This window comes from Pongo pygmaeus, chromosome 20 (assembly GCF_028885625.2).
Source record: "Pongo pygmaeus isolate AG05252 chromosome 20, NHGRI_mPonPyg2-v2.0_pri, whole genome shotgun sequence".
Taxonomy (NCBI): Eukaryota; Metazoa; Chordata; class Mammalia; order Primates; family Hominidae; genus Pongo; species Pongo pygmaeus.
In genome coordinates, this window is record NC_072393.2 from 56447017 (window position 1) to 56465568 (window position 18552).

General features: G+C 51.0%; 1 protein-coding gene across 1 annotated transcript; it reads right to left on the bottom strand.

Annotated features, from left to right (window-relative positions):
- Positions 1-2412: 2412 nt before the first annotated feature.
- LOC129020489 (napsin-A) lies at positions 2413-9982 on the bottom strand. The gene is made up of 9 exons (XM_054464884.2): positions 9885-9982; positions 6093-6234; positions 5890-6013; positions 5582-5700; positions 4902-5101; positions 3685-3807; positions 3448-3592; positions 2955-3053; positions 2413-2724 (listed from the first exon to the last, which is right to left on the bottom strand). The coding sequence occupies exons 1-9, from the start codon at positions 9962-9964 to the stop codon at positions 2497-2499; spliced, it is 1260 nt and encodes a 419-aa protein (XP_054320859.2). The 5' UTR covers positions 9965-9982; the 3' UTR covers positions 2413-2496.
- Positions 9983-18552: the final 8570 nt, after the last annotated feature.

Below are 18552 nucleotides of genomic sequence, written 5' to 3' on the forward strand. Positions count from 1 at the left end.
GCCAGCATCCTGGCATCTTGCTTCCGTCGTCACATGAACTTCTGAATCAATCTCCCTCTGCCTCCCTCTTATAAGGACCCTTGTGATGACATTTAGGGTCCACCTGGATGACCCAGGATAATCTCTGTTCTCAAACTCCTTCACTTGATTACATCTGCTAAATCCTTTTTCTCATATAAGGTAGTATTCACAACCCCAGGGATTGAGGTGTGAATATATTTTGGGGGCCACTCTTCAGCCCACAGTGTTGGTAATTTACTTCCTATCTTAATGCCTATTTCCCATTCGAATGCCTATCTTAATTCCTATGAGGGCAAAGACCTTCATCTGTTTAATTCTCCACTGTGTCCTCAGCACCTAGGACAAAGCCTGGCACATAGTGAATAATAAATAATGACCAAGGCAACATGGCAAAACCCTGTCTCGGCTGGGCGCGGTGGCTCACGCCTGTAATCCCAGCACTTTGGGAGGCCAAGGTGGGTGGACCACCTGAGGTCTAGAGTTCAAGACTGGCCTGACCAACATAGAGAAACCCCGTCCCTACTAAAAATACAAAAATTAGCCCGGCGTGGTGGCACATGCCTGTAATCCCAGCTACTCGGGAGGCTGAGGCAGGAGAATCGCTGGAACCCAGGAGGCGGAGGTTGCAGTGAGCCGAGATGGTGTCACTGCACTCCAGCCTGGGCAACAAGAGCAAAACTTCGTCTCAAAAAAAAAAAAAAAAACTCTACAAAACATTTAAACATTAGTCAAGCATGGTGGCCCACGCCTGTGGTCCCGGCTACACGTGAGGCTGAGGCAGGAGGATCGCTTTCTCCGGGGAGTTCGAGGCTGCAGTGAGCCATTACCGCGCCACTGCGCTCCAGCTTGGGCGACAGAGTGAGTCCCTGTCTCAATAATAATAACAATAATAATAATAATAATAATAGTAAAGATCCACTATGTGCACTCCTTGCTCTGGGGAATTTTTCTGAAACAGTGGACAGTGTCTCTATGATAACTCTCACCACCACCACTACCACCCCCCACTTTGTTTTCTCAGTCAGAGCACTCGATCTGGGGCCCTTTCAACTCGCCCCTCATGCTTTCCGTCTGCAGCACCCCATCCAACTTCACCCAAAGCGCCCTTAAGTAGTTTCTGAGAGGCCGTGCCTGCAAATTCCCAATTGGCCACAAGGTGGAGGTGTGGGCCTGTTTTCCCAGCCAAGATTCCCCAGCTGCCACCCGTTTCTAGAGCTGGACCCCTGGAACACCAGGCTCCTTCCGGCTTCCCTGCTTCCGCCCTAGCGCTTCCCACCCCCTGGAATGCCGACTTGCTCGCTCTCTGCACCCCACGGGAAAAGGAGCAGAACAGAGGCTTCCTCCCTGACTCGCCTGCCCGAGCTACTGGGACCTGAATCTCCCCGTGTTTAGTCGTTTAGCGGTTTGTGATCAGGTCGGCCTCCACCATCACAGCAGCATACTCTCGAGATGGGGCTCAGGCCTGACTCTTTTCGGGGTCCGCAGAATCGCTCAACACAATTCTTCCAGAAGCCTCGGGATGCGATTAAAGGATTGCCAGATTTTTCGACCGGTCGTTTTTTCGAATCATTTAGTTCTGGGTACAAGAGGCTGAGGAGAGGGGAGTGAGGTCACCTCTGCGGGTGGGGCAGCACCGCTCCCCGAACCCGGGGGCTTCGAGCTCCCCAGGGGTCTCGGAATCCGGAGGGAGAGAGGAGAAACAGGAGATGAGATCCGGGGGAATGGTATCCTTGCCCCCTTGAACAGGAACTGGTAAACCCTTACCAATTACAGCCAAACCCCACTGCCACCTGTCGCTGCCGTCGCGACCTGTCGCCTCCCACGCATGTTGTGGCTGCGCCCGCCCCCGTCAGGGCGTGACCACGGCGTGGACTACAACGACCGTGATGCTCCACGGAGCCGGGAGCCTTTGACGAAAGGCAGCGCAGGCGAGGGGCTTCATAGGATTCATATTACAAAACGAGTGCGTCCTGGAGAAAAGGGGCGATACCCTTCGCCTCCCTCTTCCTCAACTCCGTGGGTACAGGCACAACGTTTTCTATTTATTTATTTTTGAGACGGAGTTTCGTTGTTGCCTTGGCTGAAGTGCAATGGTGCGGTCTCGGCTCACTGCAACCTCGGCCTCCCAAGTTCAAGCCTTTCTCCTGCCTCAGCCTCCCGAGTAGCTAGGATTACAGGCATGCGCCACCACCCCTGGATAATTTTTTTTTTTTGTATTTTTAGTAGAGACGGGGGTTTCACCATGTTGGCCAGGTTGGTCTCGAACTCCTGACCTCTGGTGATCCACCCGCCTCGACCTCCCAAAGTTCTGGGATTACGGGCGTGAGACACCGCGCCCGGTCACAAAGCTTTCTCTTTAAAAAGTACGCTCTGAAAAGAAGCAACCCAGGCAGTTTCGCTCAATGGAAATAGTGGATTTTTACTGGGTAGCAGGACCTCCGCGACCACGCGCTGCGCATGCGTTTCACTTGGGCGTCACCCGGGGAACTGCGCCTGCGCGATCTCGCCCCCTCCCAGGTCCGCTCCGCGAGTGCGAGCGCGCGCCAGGCCCACCCTGGCGCTGCTTTTCATGTCCCCGCGGTCGAAGACGGCCACATACGTCCCCAAGAAGACGTCACCGAGGATCCAGAAGGGCCCTGCAGGCGGAGGGACATCCAAGTCCTGGAAACCGGACAAGCAGAGGCGGACGCCATTTCGAGTAGTCTGCAAGGCAACAAGACGACAACTGGGTGTCGCGGCCACAAGGACGGCCATTTGCCTGGGAGCCCGTCTTTCCCCCACACCCTCGGGTTCTTTGATGTTCGCCAACAAACTGCCATCACAGGGACAAGAAATGTTTCTGCGGCCCCTTCCCTTCCTAGTGACGTCTCTCAGCTCTACCCTCTCAAACCGTCATATGATGTCACTATGGCGTCATGGTGATGGCCACCTACCTGGATGACGTAATCCTGGGCCGTGAGGTTAAACCAGACCCCCCCAAAAAGGAAGGAGACTGCGGGGAGCTTTGGGATTTCCGAGCACAGGATGATGTACTGGGGAAGAAGAGGAACTAGTGAAGATGAGAGATTCCTGCTCTGCTCAATCCCTTCCGTGGCTCCCCAGTGCCATAGGGTAATTTCCGTATTGAGCACCTGGGTACTCAGCGTCCTGTGTGCAGAGGCCCTGCCGCCTAGACTTCTGCAGTCCCAAGCAAACCTGCATTATCATCTCCCTCCACCCGGCCACCATCCACAGAGTCACAGCGTAGACACTTGGAAAGTGTCCTCAATTCCTCCCGCCCCCCTCCAGACGATCTGTCACGAAGTCCAGTGCCTGCTGCCCTGGAATGCCCCTTAAATACTTGCTTTCCACCCTCAGGCCCTTTGATGTTCACTGTCAAACTGCCATCAGCCTCCCCAGCCCATACCCACCAGACTGGGACCTCACCTCCCCAGCCAGCAGGGGATATCCCCCAATGGCTGCATGCAGGGCCCGGATCTCCTCAGTGGGTCCGGTGATGAGGGACGTGCCCGTATCCAGGATGGCAGCACAGCCCCGGGCACAGAGAGTCAGCCCTGGGCCCACCTTCACGCTGAGGGGGAAGTAGGCAGTCATCAGAGGCAGGGTCCTAGGAGTTCGGGCCCCCAGCCTCCAGCTCCAGAGCCAGGAGACCAAGTTCCTCACCGCTCCATGTGGATCTGCCAGTAGGCGGGGACTGTGACTGGCACAAAGGTGAGGGGTGGGATGTAGTGTGCCGGGTCTGAGCCCCCCAGGACCAGCTCTCCTCCCTCAGGCTCTTCAGGGTCCCTGCAGGGACAGAGTATAGAGAGTGTAGATGTCAGTGTCACTGGCCCTCCCTCAGCCCTAGGTATTGCCAGGAATGGCACCTCCCACCAACTGGGTTGTTTCTGGGGTTCTTACAGGGTAATGGGATGCAGGAAGGGCCTAGATGTTGGGACTGGAAGCCAGGCAAGAAAAGCATGATGCTTTTCTTGATGGAAGCTAGAACTTCCTGAAGTGAAGAGGAGACTTCATTTGGCTGTGGAAGGTAGAGTTTTGGGGGAATTTCCTGAGCTGAATATCATAGTAACCAAGTAGAGCAGTGGTATCTTGGAATTGGCTCTTGAAGGTGTGACTTGTGCAGGGGTGGGGTGGCTTCCTGGGTAGGAGGAGAGAATTTCTGAATTGCCTGTTGTGATATCTAGAGAGGTGTTAGGCTTCCTGAATTGGCTGAGAGCCACGAGAACAGGGATGGAGACTTCCTGGAAGGTGGAGGAGAGCAGGATCTACTAAGTGGTTGGTAGAACTGCTAGAGTGGGTTGGATGTCAGGCTAACTGAGTGGGCATAAGATTTTCTGACTGTGTGGGACGGGTCTCTGGGAGGGAAAGTAGAGACTTCTTGGAAGCTTCTTGGATGTTGGGTGGGACTTCTGAGCATAATATTGAACCTCCTAGCAGGTGAGTGGGACTTACTGGATTAAATCGGGCAATTCCTGACTTCTGGTCAGTGTTCTCAAATGGGATTTGAGCTTTCTTTGTATTTTGTTGGGTGGGGCATGGAATTTCCTTGTTTGATTTTGAAACATGGAGCATTTTGAACTGATGGTGAGTTTCCTTAATATGTCTTAAGTTGTCACTTAAGCTCTGGGACTTCGAATAGGGTTGAGGTGTTTATAGGGCAGGTGACTTCCTGCATGGAGGATGCAACTTCTTGTATTGAATGGATGACTTCCTGAATGGAGAGTATAAGTGGGTGACTCTGAGAGTGTGACTTCCTGCATTGGGTCAGTGACTTCCTGAGTAGAGGTGGGACTTTCTTTATGGAGTAAGAGACTTCCTGAAGGAAGACTCTCTTCCTTCTTGGGGATAGGACTCATAGATAGGTGCACCCTTCCCAGTACCTGTTGAGGTAAAAGGAGAAGACAGGCTTATCCAATAGCCCCTGCTCCACCAGTACATCCATTGGGGGCCGAACTCCTTCCACAGCCAGAATGGGAAAACCGAGGCCCAATATCCCATCAAAATGGGCAAAAGTGAAGACCAGGCTGGGCTCCCAGAGAGCCTCCCCAAAAATCACTGATGCACCCTTGATTCCACCAATCTAGGGGTAGACGGAGATGTGACCAGTTACTTTTGGGAGGACAATAACCACATGTCCTGAGGTCTCCCAAACCAAGGCATGAATCCTAGGTCTGGGGACTTCTGGATGCAAGCCCCAACTTCCTAGGAAACTTTGCCTCATGAGAAGCCCCACCCCTTCACCCAGAAACCCCTTTCTTCTCCTTGAGAAGCCTCACCTCTTCACCCAGGAAGCTCCTCCTCCCTGCTTGAGAAGCCCCACCTCTTAACCTTGGAAGTTCCTCCCCACTGCTTGAGAAGCCCTACCTCTTCACCCAGGAAGCCCCTCCCCCTCCTTGTGACGCACCATCCCTTCACTCTGAAAGGCAGGCCCTCCTCCCCACTTGAAAAGCCCCATCCATTGGCTTGGGAAGCTCCTCCTCAAGCCCCTTCCTAAGCCAGATGATCTTAGACAATGGGGTTCTCCCAGGCTCAAGACTTCTGAGAGTCAAAGACCACTCACAGTCAGCTTGTCCTCACTCAGGATTCCATCTACCCGCCCAGTTCCATATTGAATGGCAAACTTGGTCCCATTGACCTGGAAGGAGCTGGAGGCTTTGGGATCAAATCGGCGGTGTAACCCTAGGTTAGAGGTCAGAAAGGTGTCACTGGGGGAGGGAATCTCCCCAGTGCCTACTGCCCCTTTGACTTTCTGACCTGTGAGGGCATGATAAAAGAACAGTTCCTCAGAAACCTCTGAGAAGCTGAGGTCCAGCCCCGCCTTCTCCCTTCACCCCCCATTCAGCCTTATTCTCCCGCATAGAAGCTCACAGCAGGGCACACTGAAGAAGTGGCATCTCCTGGACGGGACCCAGAGATTGGAGGAGCCAGTGTCAAAGACGACAGTGAAGTTTTGTGGAGGCGTTCCCAGCCCAATTTCCCCAAAATACTGCACCTGATAGCAAAAGAGGAGAGTAAACGAAGAGTTTGGCTCAAGGGCGCAGGGGTGAGGGCTGTGTGGGGCTGTGACTCACATCCCTGTAGTTCGAGAGAGGTACGAAGGTGGGCTTGTCCCCAAGGGATGGGGCCCCCCACTTGGGGAGCTCTGCTGGTTCTCTCCATCCCCTCAGTAGGTTCAGGGTCCTGCGTTCAGGTTGGACTCGATGAAGAGGGATGCTGTAGGGAAAGAGGATATGGACAGGAAGCTGCTCTTCTTGGAGACCCTCTAAATAGACTTACCCAAATAGGATATGATGACAAATTCAACATCTCCAAGGCACTCCAGTAGTAGTCAGTACCAGAAACCCTACAATAACAACCTCCAGAAAAGCCCACCAAAGACGCCATGATGACAAATATCCCCAAAGACTTTACAAGAGCAAACCATCCCAAACAGACCTTTCCATGTCCAAATCCCTTAAAATAAGCTATTCCCAAGGAATTGACATTCTCAAAGATTTCCCAAGACTCTAACAGAAAATCTAACCTTTGCAAAAGCTCTTGGGTGGTGGCCCCTGCATGCTTCAGTTCATGAGGTTAGGGACTATTTTCCCCACCCTTGAGGAGAAAAATGTAAGCGTCAAATCTTAATTGTCTTGCTGTGTTGCCCGTGCTGATCTCAAACTCCAGGCCTTGGCCTCCCAAAGTGCTGGGATTACAGAGGAGAGCCACTATGCCCTGTCCGGGTTCCCTTAAACTGTATTTGCAAAAGCAGGAGGCAAACAGGATTTGGCCCTTAAGCTGAGTGTTTGCAACCCTTGACTTAGAGGGCCAATTACAATTCAGATATCTTAGTTGCTAATTAAGTAAGTCGAGGATGGGGCCGAGAATTTGGATTTCTAACAAGTTCCCAGGTCATCATGATGCTGTTGATGCAGCATTTGGAGACTCACTTTTCTTTGCATTGACTTAGAAAATGGCCATGAGACATTAGGTTCAAAAAGCAGGTTAACAAGCACCATGTGCGGTAATATCTTCGTTCCTGCTTTTAGTCACTCCTTGAAGCACTTGTCACATCACTCACACCTTTACCCTCACCCCCCATGAGTCAGTCTTTGAGAGGCACAAGAATGTGAAGTGGGGAAAACTCTTCCTGGAAGTGTACACCCCTCCCCCTACCAAGAGTTCCAGGGGATGAAGACAAGAGAGGAGAAAAAGAGAGAGATGGGGGCGGGGAGGGGGCATCAGAGGTAAGGTAGTGGGAAGACTTCTTGCATAGGGTCCCCAAGATTGGATTCTTTTTCTTTTCTTTTTTTTTTTTTTTGAGACGGAGTCTCGCTCTGTTGCCCAGGCTGGAGTGCGGTGGCGCTATCTTGGCTCACTGCAAGCTCCGCCTCCTGGGTTCACACCATTCTCCTGCCTCAGCCTCCTGAGTACCTAGGACTACAGGCACCTGCCACCACGCCCGGCTAATTTTTTGTATTTTTAGTAGAGACGGGGTTTCACCTTGTTAGCCAGGATGGTCTCGATCTCCTGACCTCATGATCCGCCCGCCTCAGCCTCCCAAAGTGCTGGGATTATAGGCGTGAGCCACCGTACCCGGCCTCTTTTTCTTTTTTTAAACTTTTTATTTGAAACAGGGTCTCCCTCTGTCACCCAGGCTGGAGTGCAGTAGTGCAGTCAGGGCTCACTGCAGCCTTGATCTCCAGGGCTCAAGTGATTCTCCCACCTCAGCCTCTGGAGTAGCTGAGACTATGGGCACACCACCACACCTGGCTTTTTATTTTATTTTATTTTATTTTAATTTTTTTTAGACAAGGTGTCACCCTGTTGCCCAGCCTGGAGTGCAGTAGCAGGATCCTAGCTCACTGCCCCCTCGAACTCCTGGGCTCAAGCAATCTTCCTTCCTCAGCCTCCTGAATAGCTGGGACCATGGGTGTGCACCACCACACTGAGCTAATTTTTGTATTTTTTGTAGAGATAGAGTCTGGCCACGTTGCCCAGGCTGGTCTCAAAACTCTTGGCCTCAAACGAGCTTCCAACTTGGCCTTCCAAAGTGCTGGGTTGCAGGTGTGAGCCACGTCTCTGGCCAAAAACATGACTTCTTCAGGCCAAACAGTTCGATGGGCGTGATATGGGGGAGTCTCAGTTTAAGTGTCACATATCTGGGGCTCAAAGATGGGAGGAGTGTGTCACAGGTCTGGAAACCACAGTACCTAATCATCAGAGCTCATAGTAGGGTCTGCAGAGACCTCTCAAAAACATGTCCTTGCCAGGCGCAGTGGCTCACGCCTGTAATCCCAGCACTTTGGGAGGCTGAGGCAGGCAGATCACAAGGTCAGGAGTTCGAGACCAGCTTGGCCAACATGGTGAAACCTCATCTCTACTAAAGATACAAAAAAAATTAGCCGGGCATGGTGACTCATGCCTGTAATCCCAGCACTTTGGGAGGCTGAGGCAGGCAGATCACGAGGTCAGGAGTTCGAGACCAGCTTGGCCAACATGGTGAAACCTCATCTCTACTAAAGATACAAAAAAAATTAGCCGGGCATGGTGACTCATGCCTGTAATCCCAGCACTTTCAGAGGCAGGAGAATGGTGTGAACCTGGGAGGTGGAGGTTGCAGTGAGCTGAGATCGCGCCATTGCACTCCAGCCTGGGCGACAGGGCAAGACTCTGTCTCAAAAAAAAAAAAAGGCCAGGCGTTGTGGCTCATGCCTGTAATCCCAGCACTTTGGGAGCCCGAGGCGGGTGGATCACGAGGTCAGGAGATCGAGACCATCCTGGCTAACACCATGAAACCCCATCTCTACTAAAAATACAAAAAATTAGCCGGGCGTGGTGGCAGGTGCCTGTAGTCCCAGCTGCTTGGGAGGCTGAGGCAGGAGAATGGTGTGAACCCAGGGGACAGAGCTTGCAGTGAGCCGAGATCGCACCACTGCACTCCAGCCTGGGCAACAGAGTGAGACTCAGTCTCAAAAAAAAAAAAAAAAAGTCCTGTGAGGATGGGGAGGGGTCCTCAATCTAGAGTCTCAGTGTTGTAAGATCTGGGATTTAAAAGGGCTCTGGGACCGGACGCGGGGGCTCACATCTGTAATCACAGCACTTTTGGAGGCTGAGGCAGAAGGATCACTTGAGGTCAGGAGTTCAAGACCAGCCTGGCAAACACGGTGAAACCCCATCTGTTACTAAAAATACAAAAATTAGCCGGGCGCGGTGGCATGTGCCTGTAGTCCCAGCTACTTGGGAGGCTGAAGCAGGAGAGTCATTTGAACCCAGGAGGTGGAGGTTGCAGTGAGCCGATAATCGCCCCACTGCACTCCAGCCTGGGTGACAGAGTAAGACTCTGTCTCAAAAAATAATAATAATTAATAATAATAATAAAAGGGCTCTGGTCAGCCAGGCACGGTGGCTCACGCCTGTAATCCCAGCACTTTGGGAGGCCTAAGTGAGCAGATCATGAGGTCAGGAGTTCCAGACGGGCCTGGCCAACATGGTGAAACCCCGTCTCTACTAAAAATACAAAAATTAGCTGAGCATGGTGGCGCGAGCCTGTAATCCCAGCTACTTGGGAGGCTGAGGCAGGAGAATCGCTTGATCCCAGGAGGCAGAGGTTTCAGTGAGCTGAAATCATGCCATTGCACTCCAGCCTGGGCAACAGAGTGAGACTCCATCTCAAAAGAAAAAAAAAAGTCTGGTTTTAAGAGATGTCAGAGTGGAGCCCTTAGGGGTGACAGCCTGGTTTAGAGATCTAGGAAGCTAAGAAAGAAGCACTAGGGATCCTGGGTGCCAAGTTTGGGGATCACTGAACTGGGAGTCCTAGACTTAAAGGGCAAGAGGCAGAGAATCCCTCCCAAGGTTGGGGGTGGTAGGTGGGGTCACCATACCGGATCAGTGTGGCACGCTCCACATTCAGCAGAGGCAGCAGCAGCAGCAGCAGGGGTAGCAGCAGCGGTGGTGGAGACATCGCTGGGGACCTGGGTGTGAACCCAGGTGTCTTGGGGCCTCATTTTCTTTCCCCTGTGACTCCACCTTGTTCATGCCCCACCTCCAGGTTTAGAAGGAGACCAGGACATGAAATCTGTCCACAGGTGACACAGTGGGACAAGGATATTTTTTGAAGATTTGTGCAGAGTATTTTTGGAGGGTCAGGAGTAGTAGTATCCTGTGCTCCTGATGCTCTTCACTCCCTACTTGGGTGGCAGTGGTGGTGGGGTCTCCTCCACCGTCACCACCTCCCACCTCCCATCCTTCAGCTGCTGTCAGTTTTACTTTTAACTTTCACATAACTTTTCTGAGACTTATTAACCACAAGTGTTTCCTTGGCCAAGTGGGAGAGACCAGCAGGTATCTGTGAAGGGCCTGGGGGAAGGGAGAAAGGATGTGATTAGACACCTGCCCTCACATATGAAGTGGGACTGCCCGCATTTCAGGACCCAGTCTCTTACTGTTTTATTTGTAGGTGAAGTATGTTTCTTGTAGACAACAGATCATTGGGTATTGTTTTTTGTTTGTTTGTTTTTGTTTTTTTTGAGACCGAGTTTCACTCCTGTTGCCCAGGCTGGGATTACAGGTATGCGCCACCACACCCAGCTAATTTTGTAGTTTTAGTAGAGACAGGGTTTCTCCATGTCGGTCAGGCTGGTCTAGAACTCCCGACCTCAGGTGATCCGCCCGCCTCGGCCTCCTAAAGTGCTGGGATTACAGGCGTGAGCCACCGCACCCAGCTGATTCTCAGTTATTTCAATCTCTTTGTTAAATGTATCTGATGGAATCTGAATTCCTTCTCTGTGTTATCTTGAATTTCTTTGAGTTTCCTCAAAACAGCTATTTTAAATTCTCTGTCTGAAAGGTCACATATCTCTGTTTCTTCAAAGATTGGTCCTTGGAGGCTTATTTGATTTGTTTGGTAAGGTCATTTTTCTGGATGGCCTTGATGCTTATAGATGTTCATTGGTGGCTGGGCATTGACGAGTTAGGTATTTATTTATTTATTTATTTATTTAGATGGAGTTTTGCTCTTGTTGCCCAAGCTGGAGTGCAATGGTGTGATCTCAGCTTACTGCAACCTCTGCCCCCCAGGTGCAAGTAATTCTGCCTCAGCCTCCCGAGTAGCTGGGACTACAGGCACCCGACACCACCCTGGCTAATTTTTTTTTTTTTTTTTTTTTGAGATAGAGTTTCACTCTTATTGCCCAGGCTGGAGTGTAATGGTGCCATCTTGGCTCACTGCAACCTCCACCTCCTGAATTCAAGCGATTCTCCTGTCTCAGCCTCCCAAATAGCTGGGATTATAGGCGCATGCCAGCTAGTTTTTGTATTTTTAGTAGAGACAGGGTTTCATCATATTGGTCAGGCTGGTCTCGAACTCCTGACCTCAGGTGATCCACCTGCCTCAGCTTCCCAAAGTGGTGGGATTACAGGCATGAGCCACCACGCCTGGCTATGTTAAGTATTTATTGTAGTCTTTGCAGACAAGGTTTGTTTGTACCTGCCCTTTTTGGGGAGGCTTTCCAGGTATTCAAAAGTACTTGGGTGTTGTGATCTAAGCCATGTCTGCATTAGGGGGCTCCCCAAGCCCATTAATGCTGTGGTTCTTGCAAACTCATAGAGGCACTATCTTAGTGGTCTTGGATAAGATCCAGAAGATTTATCTGGATTAACAGGCAGAGACTCTTGTTCTCTTCCCTTGCTTTCTCTCAAACAGAGTCAGTCTCAGTCTCTCTCTCTCTCTCTCTCTCTCTACTGAGCTACCTGGAGCTAGGAGTGGGGTGACACAAACACCCCTATGCCTACTATCACTGGGATTGTGCTGGGTCCTGCCCATGGCCTCCTGTAACCACGACCTACCTGGCTACTGCTTATGTTTGCTCAAGGCCCTTGGGCTCTAAAACTAGCAGGTTCCAAAGGCAGCCATGCTTGCATCCTTCCCTTCAGGGCATCGAGTTACCCCAGGTCCCAGGTGGGTCCAGAGATGCAGTCAGTGAGCCAGGGACTGGTCAAAACCCTTAGAAATCGGCTGGGTGCGGTGGCTTACGCCTGTAATCCCAGCACTTTAGGAGGCTGAGGCAGGCGGATCACTTGAGGTCAGGAGTTCAAGGCCAGTCTGGCCAACATGGTGAAACCCTGTCTCTACTAAAAATACAAAAATTAGCCAGGCGTGGTGGTCAGCGCCTGTAATCCCAGCTGCTCGGGAGGCTGAGGCAGGAGAATCGCTTGAACCTGGGAGGCGGAATTTGCAGTGAGCCAAGATCGCACTGCTACACTCAAGTCTGGGCGACAGAGCAAGACTCCATCTCAAAAAAAAAAAAAAAAAAAGAAAAGAAAAAGGCTAGGTGCGGTGGGGGTGCGTTTGGGAGGCTGGGGGTGTCATCCCAGCCCTTTGGAAGGCTGAGGCAGGAGAATCGCTTGAGCCTGGGAGTTGGAGACCAGCCTGGGCAACAAAGGGAGACCCTGTCTGTACAAAAAAATGTAAAAATTATCTGGGCGTAATGGCACACTCCTGTAGTCCCAGCTAGTGGGGAAGGTGAGGCAGGAGGATCACTTGAGCCCAGGAGGCTGAAGCTGCAGTGAGCCGTCATCACGCCACTGCACTCCATCCCGGGCGACAGAGTGAGACACTGTCTCAATAGAAATAAATAAATACATAAATAATGGTAAAGATCCACTTTGTGCACTCCTTGCTCTGGGGGATTTTCCTGAAGCAGCCGACCGTGTCCCTGATAACTGTCACCACCCCCCTTTGTTTTCTCAGTCAGAGCACTCGATCTGGGCCCCTTCAACTCTCCCCCCACGCTTTCCGTCTGCAGCACCCCATCCAGCTTCACCCAAGCTCCCTTAAGTAGTTTGAGAGGCCGTGTCTGCAAATTCCCAATTGGCCACAAGGTGGAGGTGTGGGCCTATTTTCCCAGCCAAGATTCCCCGGCCGCCACCCCTGTTTCTAGAGCTGGACCCCTGGAACACCAGGCTCTTTCCAGCTTCTCTGCTTCCGCCCCAGCGGTTCCCACCGCCTGGAATGCCGACTTGCTGTCTCTCTGCACCCCACGGGAAAAGGAGCAGAACAGAGGCTTCCTCCCTGACTCGCCTGCCCGAGCTTACTGGGAGATCGCCTGCCGAACACGGCCCGACCAATGGGACCTGGATCTCCCCATGTCTTGTCTCTCAGGGGGGTTGTGACCGGGTCGGCCTCCACCATCAGAAGAGCACAGTTTCCAGAATCGCCCAACACAATCTTTCCCGAATCCCCTCAGGAGGTGATTAGGTAAAGGACTGCCAGATTTTTAAACCCATCATTTTATTTACTAACTAACCTTGTAAGAAAGGAATTATCGCCCACATTTTACGAGGTTGGGGGGTGGGTGCTGCGGCGCAGCAAGGTTAAGAGGAGGCAGCCCAGGTGCACTTGGAAGTGAATTGAACCTGGTTCTTGAAGCTGCAGACACCAAGTAATCAGCCCAGATGCCTCGCATTGTCTTTGCCAGGATTACTTTTGCCCCTGTTCCATTGGTGGAAATCTGTCACGTGGTTGCTCCTGGCTGCAAGGAAGACCCGGAAATGTCCAGTTGTGTGTCCAAGAGTGAGGGACCCTTTGGGTGATTCTCAGTCACTGTGGGCCACATCTGACCCCACAAGGCCTCAAATTCGGACCCGCGTTCCCTCTATGACCTTATATCGCACCTTCCCGAGGTCTCGCATTAGTTGTTTTTTTTTTCTTGAGGCAGAATCTCACTCTGTTGTCCAGGCTGGAGTGCAGTGGCTGTGATCTCGGCTCACTGCAACCTCCGAACCCCCAGGTTCAAGCGATTCTCCTGCCAATTTTTGTAATTTTAGTAGAGACGGGGTTTTGCTATTTTGGCCATGCTGGTCTCGAACTCCTGACCTCAGGTGAACTGCCCGCCTCGGCCTCCCAAAGTGTTGGGATTACAGGCGTGAGCCACTGCACCTGGCCTACTCAAAATATTAAACATAGGCATGGTGGCTTATGCATGTCATCCCAGCACGCTGGCAGGCTGAGGTGGGAGGATTGCTTGAGCCCAGGAGTTCCAGACCATCCTGGGGAACATAGTGAGTCTGTCTCTACAAAAGAATTACCCGGGCTTGCTAGCACATGCTTGTAGTCCCAGCTACCCCGGAGACTGAGGTGGCAGGATCACTTAGCCCAGGAGGTCGTGGCTGCAGTGAGCTGTGACCACGCCACCCCACTCCAGCCTGGGTAGCAGAGTGAGACACTGTCTCAAAACACAACAAAACAAAAAGTTAAACATAGAGTTATTGCATGACCCAGCAATCCCACTCCAAGGTGAAATGAGAACATATGTCTGCACAAAAACTTGTACATGAATGTTCACAGCAGCATTGCAGCCAGGAATAGAAACATCCCACCTGTCCATTAACTGGCGAATGGGTAAGTAAAAGGTGGTATATCCATAGCGTGGACTGTTACTGTGCCATAAACAGAAATGAAATATTGACACATTCTACAATGTAGATGAACCTAGAAAACGTTATGCCAAGTGACAGATGCCAGTCACAAAGAGCCACATATTCCAAGGATCCATTTATAGGAAATGTCTAGAATAGGAAAATTCCATAAAGCCATACAATTTTTTTTTTTTTTTTGAAACAGAGTCTTGCTTTGTCACCCAGGCTGGAGTGCAGTGGCACCATTATGGCTCACCACAACCTCAACCTCCTGGGTGCAAGTGATCCTCCCATCTCAGCCTCCTGAGTAGCTGGGATTAGAGGCATTCGCTATCCTGCATGGCTTAGTTTTTAATTTTTTGTAGAGATGGGGGTGGGGGTGTCTCCCTATGTTGCCCAGATTGGTCTCAAACTCCTGGGCTCAAACAATCTTCTAGCATCGGCCTTCCAAAGTGCTGGGGTTACAGGCATGAGCCACCTCACTCAGCCAGATATAGATTAATGGCTGCCTCAAGCTGAAAGAAAAGGGTGGGAGAATTGGGTATAACTGTTTTTTGATTGTTTGAGATGGAGTCTAGGTCTGTTGCCAGGCTGGAGGGCAGTGGTGTGATCTCGGCTCACTGCAACCTCTGCCTCCCGGGTTCAAGCGATTCTCCTGCCTCAGCCTCCTGAGTAGCTGGGATTTCAGGTGCCTGCCACCATACTCGGCTAATTTTTGTATTTTTAGTAGAGACGGGGTTTCGCCATGTTGGCTAGGATGGTCTCAATCTCTTGACCTCGTGATCTGCCCTCCTCGGCCTTCCAAAGTGCTGGGATTACAGGTGTGAGCCACCGTGGCCAGCGGGTATATCTGCTTATGGGAATGGGGTTTCTTTGTGGAGTGACCAAAATGTTCTAAAATTGGTTATGGTGGTGGCTGCACAACCCTGTGAATATGCTAAAAACCATTAAATTGTACTTAAAAGTGGTGAATTGTTTGGTATGTGAAGCAAATCTCAATAAAGCTATTACCAAAAAAATTAGAGAATATTGGGTTACTTACAAATGAGAACCTTGGTCCACAGCTACCTTCAGACAACAAAACTGCCAGTGACCGCATGCTTCTGGATGCCAGGCACTGTGCTTCCGGGATCCTCATACCCTTCATAAGAAATAAGAACAAGAGGCTGGGCATGGCAGCTCACGCCTGTAATTCCTGCACTTTGAGAGGCCAAGGTGGGTGGATCCCTGAGGTCAGGAGTTCGAGACCAGCCTGGCCAACATGATGAAACCCCGTCTCTATTAAAAATACAAAAAATTAGCCGGGCGTGGTGGCGGGTGCCTGTAGTCCTAGCTCCTCAGGAGGCTGAGGCAGGAGAATTGCTTGAACCCGGCAGTCAGAGGTTGCAGTGAGCCGAGATCACGCCACTGTACTAGAGTAAACTCTTTCTCAAATAAATAAATAAATAAGAACAAAGCCGGGCGCGGTGGCTCATGCCTGTAATCCCAGCACTTTGGGAGGCCGAGGCGGGTGCATCACTTGATGTCAGGAGTTTCAGACCACCCTGCCCAACATGGTGAAACCCTGTCTCTACTAAAAACACAAAAATTAGCCGGGCATGGTGGTGTGCACCTGTGATCCCAGCTACTCAGGAGGCTGAGGCAGGAGAATAACTTGAACCCGGGAGGCAGAAGTTGCAGTGAACCAATATACGGCCACTGCACTCTAGCCTGGGTGACAAGAGCGAAACTCAAAGAAAAAAGGAAGAACGATTTATCCTATTTTACCAGTAGGTCAACCGAGACTGAGTGCAATGTGACTCGCCCCAAAAGTGTTGTAATTCCTCTTCAGCCTATTTCAGGACTCTTGCACTTTTCTAATAGTGGAAACTTAGAAACAACTTTAAGAGCCACAAGAATCAATACAGGCTGGATGCGAGGCTCATGCCAGTAATCCCGGCACTTTGGGAGGCCAAAGTGGGCAGATCGCCTGAGTCCATGAGTTCAAGAACAGCCTAGGCAACATGGCGAAACCCCATCTCTACCAAAAATGTAAAAACTTAGCCAGGTGTGGTGGCTCATGCCTGCGGTCCCAGATACTCTGGAGGCTGAGGTGGGAGGATCACCTGAGCCCAGGAGGTCAGGGCTGCAGTAAGCCAAGATGGCACCACTGCACTCCAGCCTGGGTGACAGAGTGAGATCTTATCTCAAAAAATAAATAAATAAAGTATAAATATAGTTCCACCATATCAGGCACCTCATTTGAAACCCACCCTGTTTATGCTTTTACCTCATTTAGTCATAAGAGTAAGGCAACAAGGTCAGTACTCTTGATCCCAGTGGGCTAGGGGAAGTCCCCACACGCTGGTATGGGACCTCCAGCCCAGGCAATGTCCAGGCTCTTGACATCATCTTGGGAAGGAACTCAAGGACAAGTGGGAAAATACTGAAAGTACAAAGATGTATTGCAAAGTGAAAAGTACACACTCAACAAAGACGAGTGTAGGTGGACTCCAGAGAGAGTCCCCTGCAGGGGGTTTGGGGCTGCTACCTTTATGGGTTTCTTTCTTTCTTTCTTTCTTTTTTGAGACAGTCTTGCTCTGTCGCCAGGCTGGAGTGCAGTGGCACGATCTCAGCTCACTGCAACCTCCACCTCACGGGTTCCAGCGATTCTCCTGCCTCAGCCTCCTGAGTAGCTGGGACTACAGGCATGTACTATGGATTTCTTTAATCAAGGAGTTGAATATTCATGAAGATTCCTAGAAAAAGGAGATTTTTGAGAACTGTGGTGCCACCCACTTTTACACCAAATATGGGTGTTCCTTTAACTGTCCTGGTGCTGGTGCCGGTGGGTGCGTGTTTATGTTAATGAGCATATAAGGAGGTCCTAGGTGAGACCTAGGTCATATGTAGGGCCTTGATGAGTCCAATGTGTCTTAGCCAGGTTGGTCCACACCTAGGGTTTTCAAGAGTCTTATCAGCCCCACCTGCTGCAACTATTTCAACAGTTTCCTTTTGCTAGTCATGTGAAACTGCTGCCTGGAATTTTCTATTCTCTTGTGACCACCCTGTGTTATTCCTGTCTCTTTTTTTTTTTTGAGATAGAGTTTCAGTCTGTCGGTAGGCTGGAGTGCAGTGGCGCGATCTCGGCTCACTGCAACCTCTGACTCCTTGGTTCAAGCGATTCTCCTGCCTCAGCCTCCTGAGTAGTTGGGATTACAGGCACGTGCCACCACGCCCAGCTAATTTTTGTATTTTTAGTTGAGATGGGGTTTCACCATGTTGGCCAGGATGGTCTCGATCTCCTGACATCGTGATCTGCCTGCCTCGGCCTTCCAAAATGCTGGGGTTACAGGCATGAGCCACCGCGCCTGGCCTCCTGTCTCACTCTTTTTTATTTTTTTATTTTTATTGATTTGTTTATTTATTTATTTATTTTTGAGATGGAGTCTCACTCTGTTGCCAGGCTGGAGTGCAGTGGCGCGTTCTCAGCTCACTGCAACCTCCCCCTCCTGGGTTCAAGTGATTCTTCTGCCTCAGCCTCCCAAGTAGCTGGGATTACAGGCACGTACCACCACGCCTGGCTAATTTTTTTGTATTTTTTTTAGTAGAGATGGGGTTTCATGGTGTTGGTCAGGCTGGTCTTGAACTCCTGACCTCGTGATCCACCTGCCTTGGCCTCCCAAAGTGCTGGGATTACAGGCGTGAGCCACCACGCCCTGCCTTTTTTTTTTTTTTTTTTTTTTGAGATGCAGTTTTGCTCCTGCTGCCCAGGGTGGAGTGCGATGGCACAATCTTGGCTCACCACAACTTCTGTCTCCCAGGTTCAATTCTCCTGCCTCAGCCTCCCGAGTAGCTGGGATTACAGGTGCCCGCCACCGTGCCCGGCTAATTTTACATTTTTTGTAGAGACCAGGTTTCAGCAAGTTGGCCAGGCTAGTCTCGAACTCCTGATCTCAGGTGATCCACCTGCCTTGGCCTCCCAAAGTGCTGGGATTACAGGCGTGGGCCACCACGCCCGGCTTTCTCACTCCTGTTTGCAACTTACAGGCAAGGAAACTGAGGCGCGGGGAGGTTAAGGAACTGGGCTCAGCGTTACACAGGAAGGAAGTGACAGAGACGCCAGGTTCTGCCATCTCCAGCGCTCATGTTAAT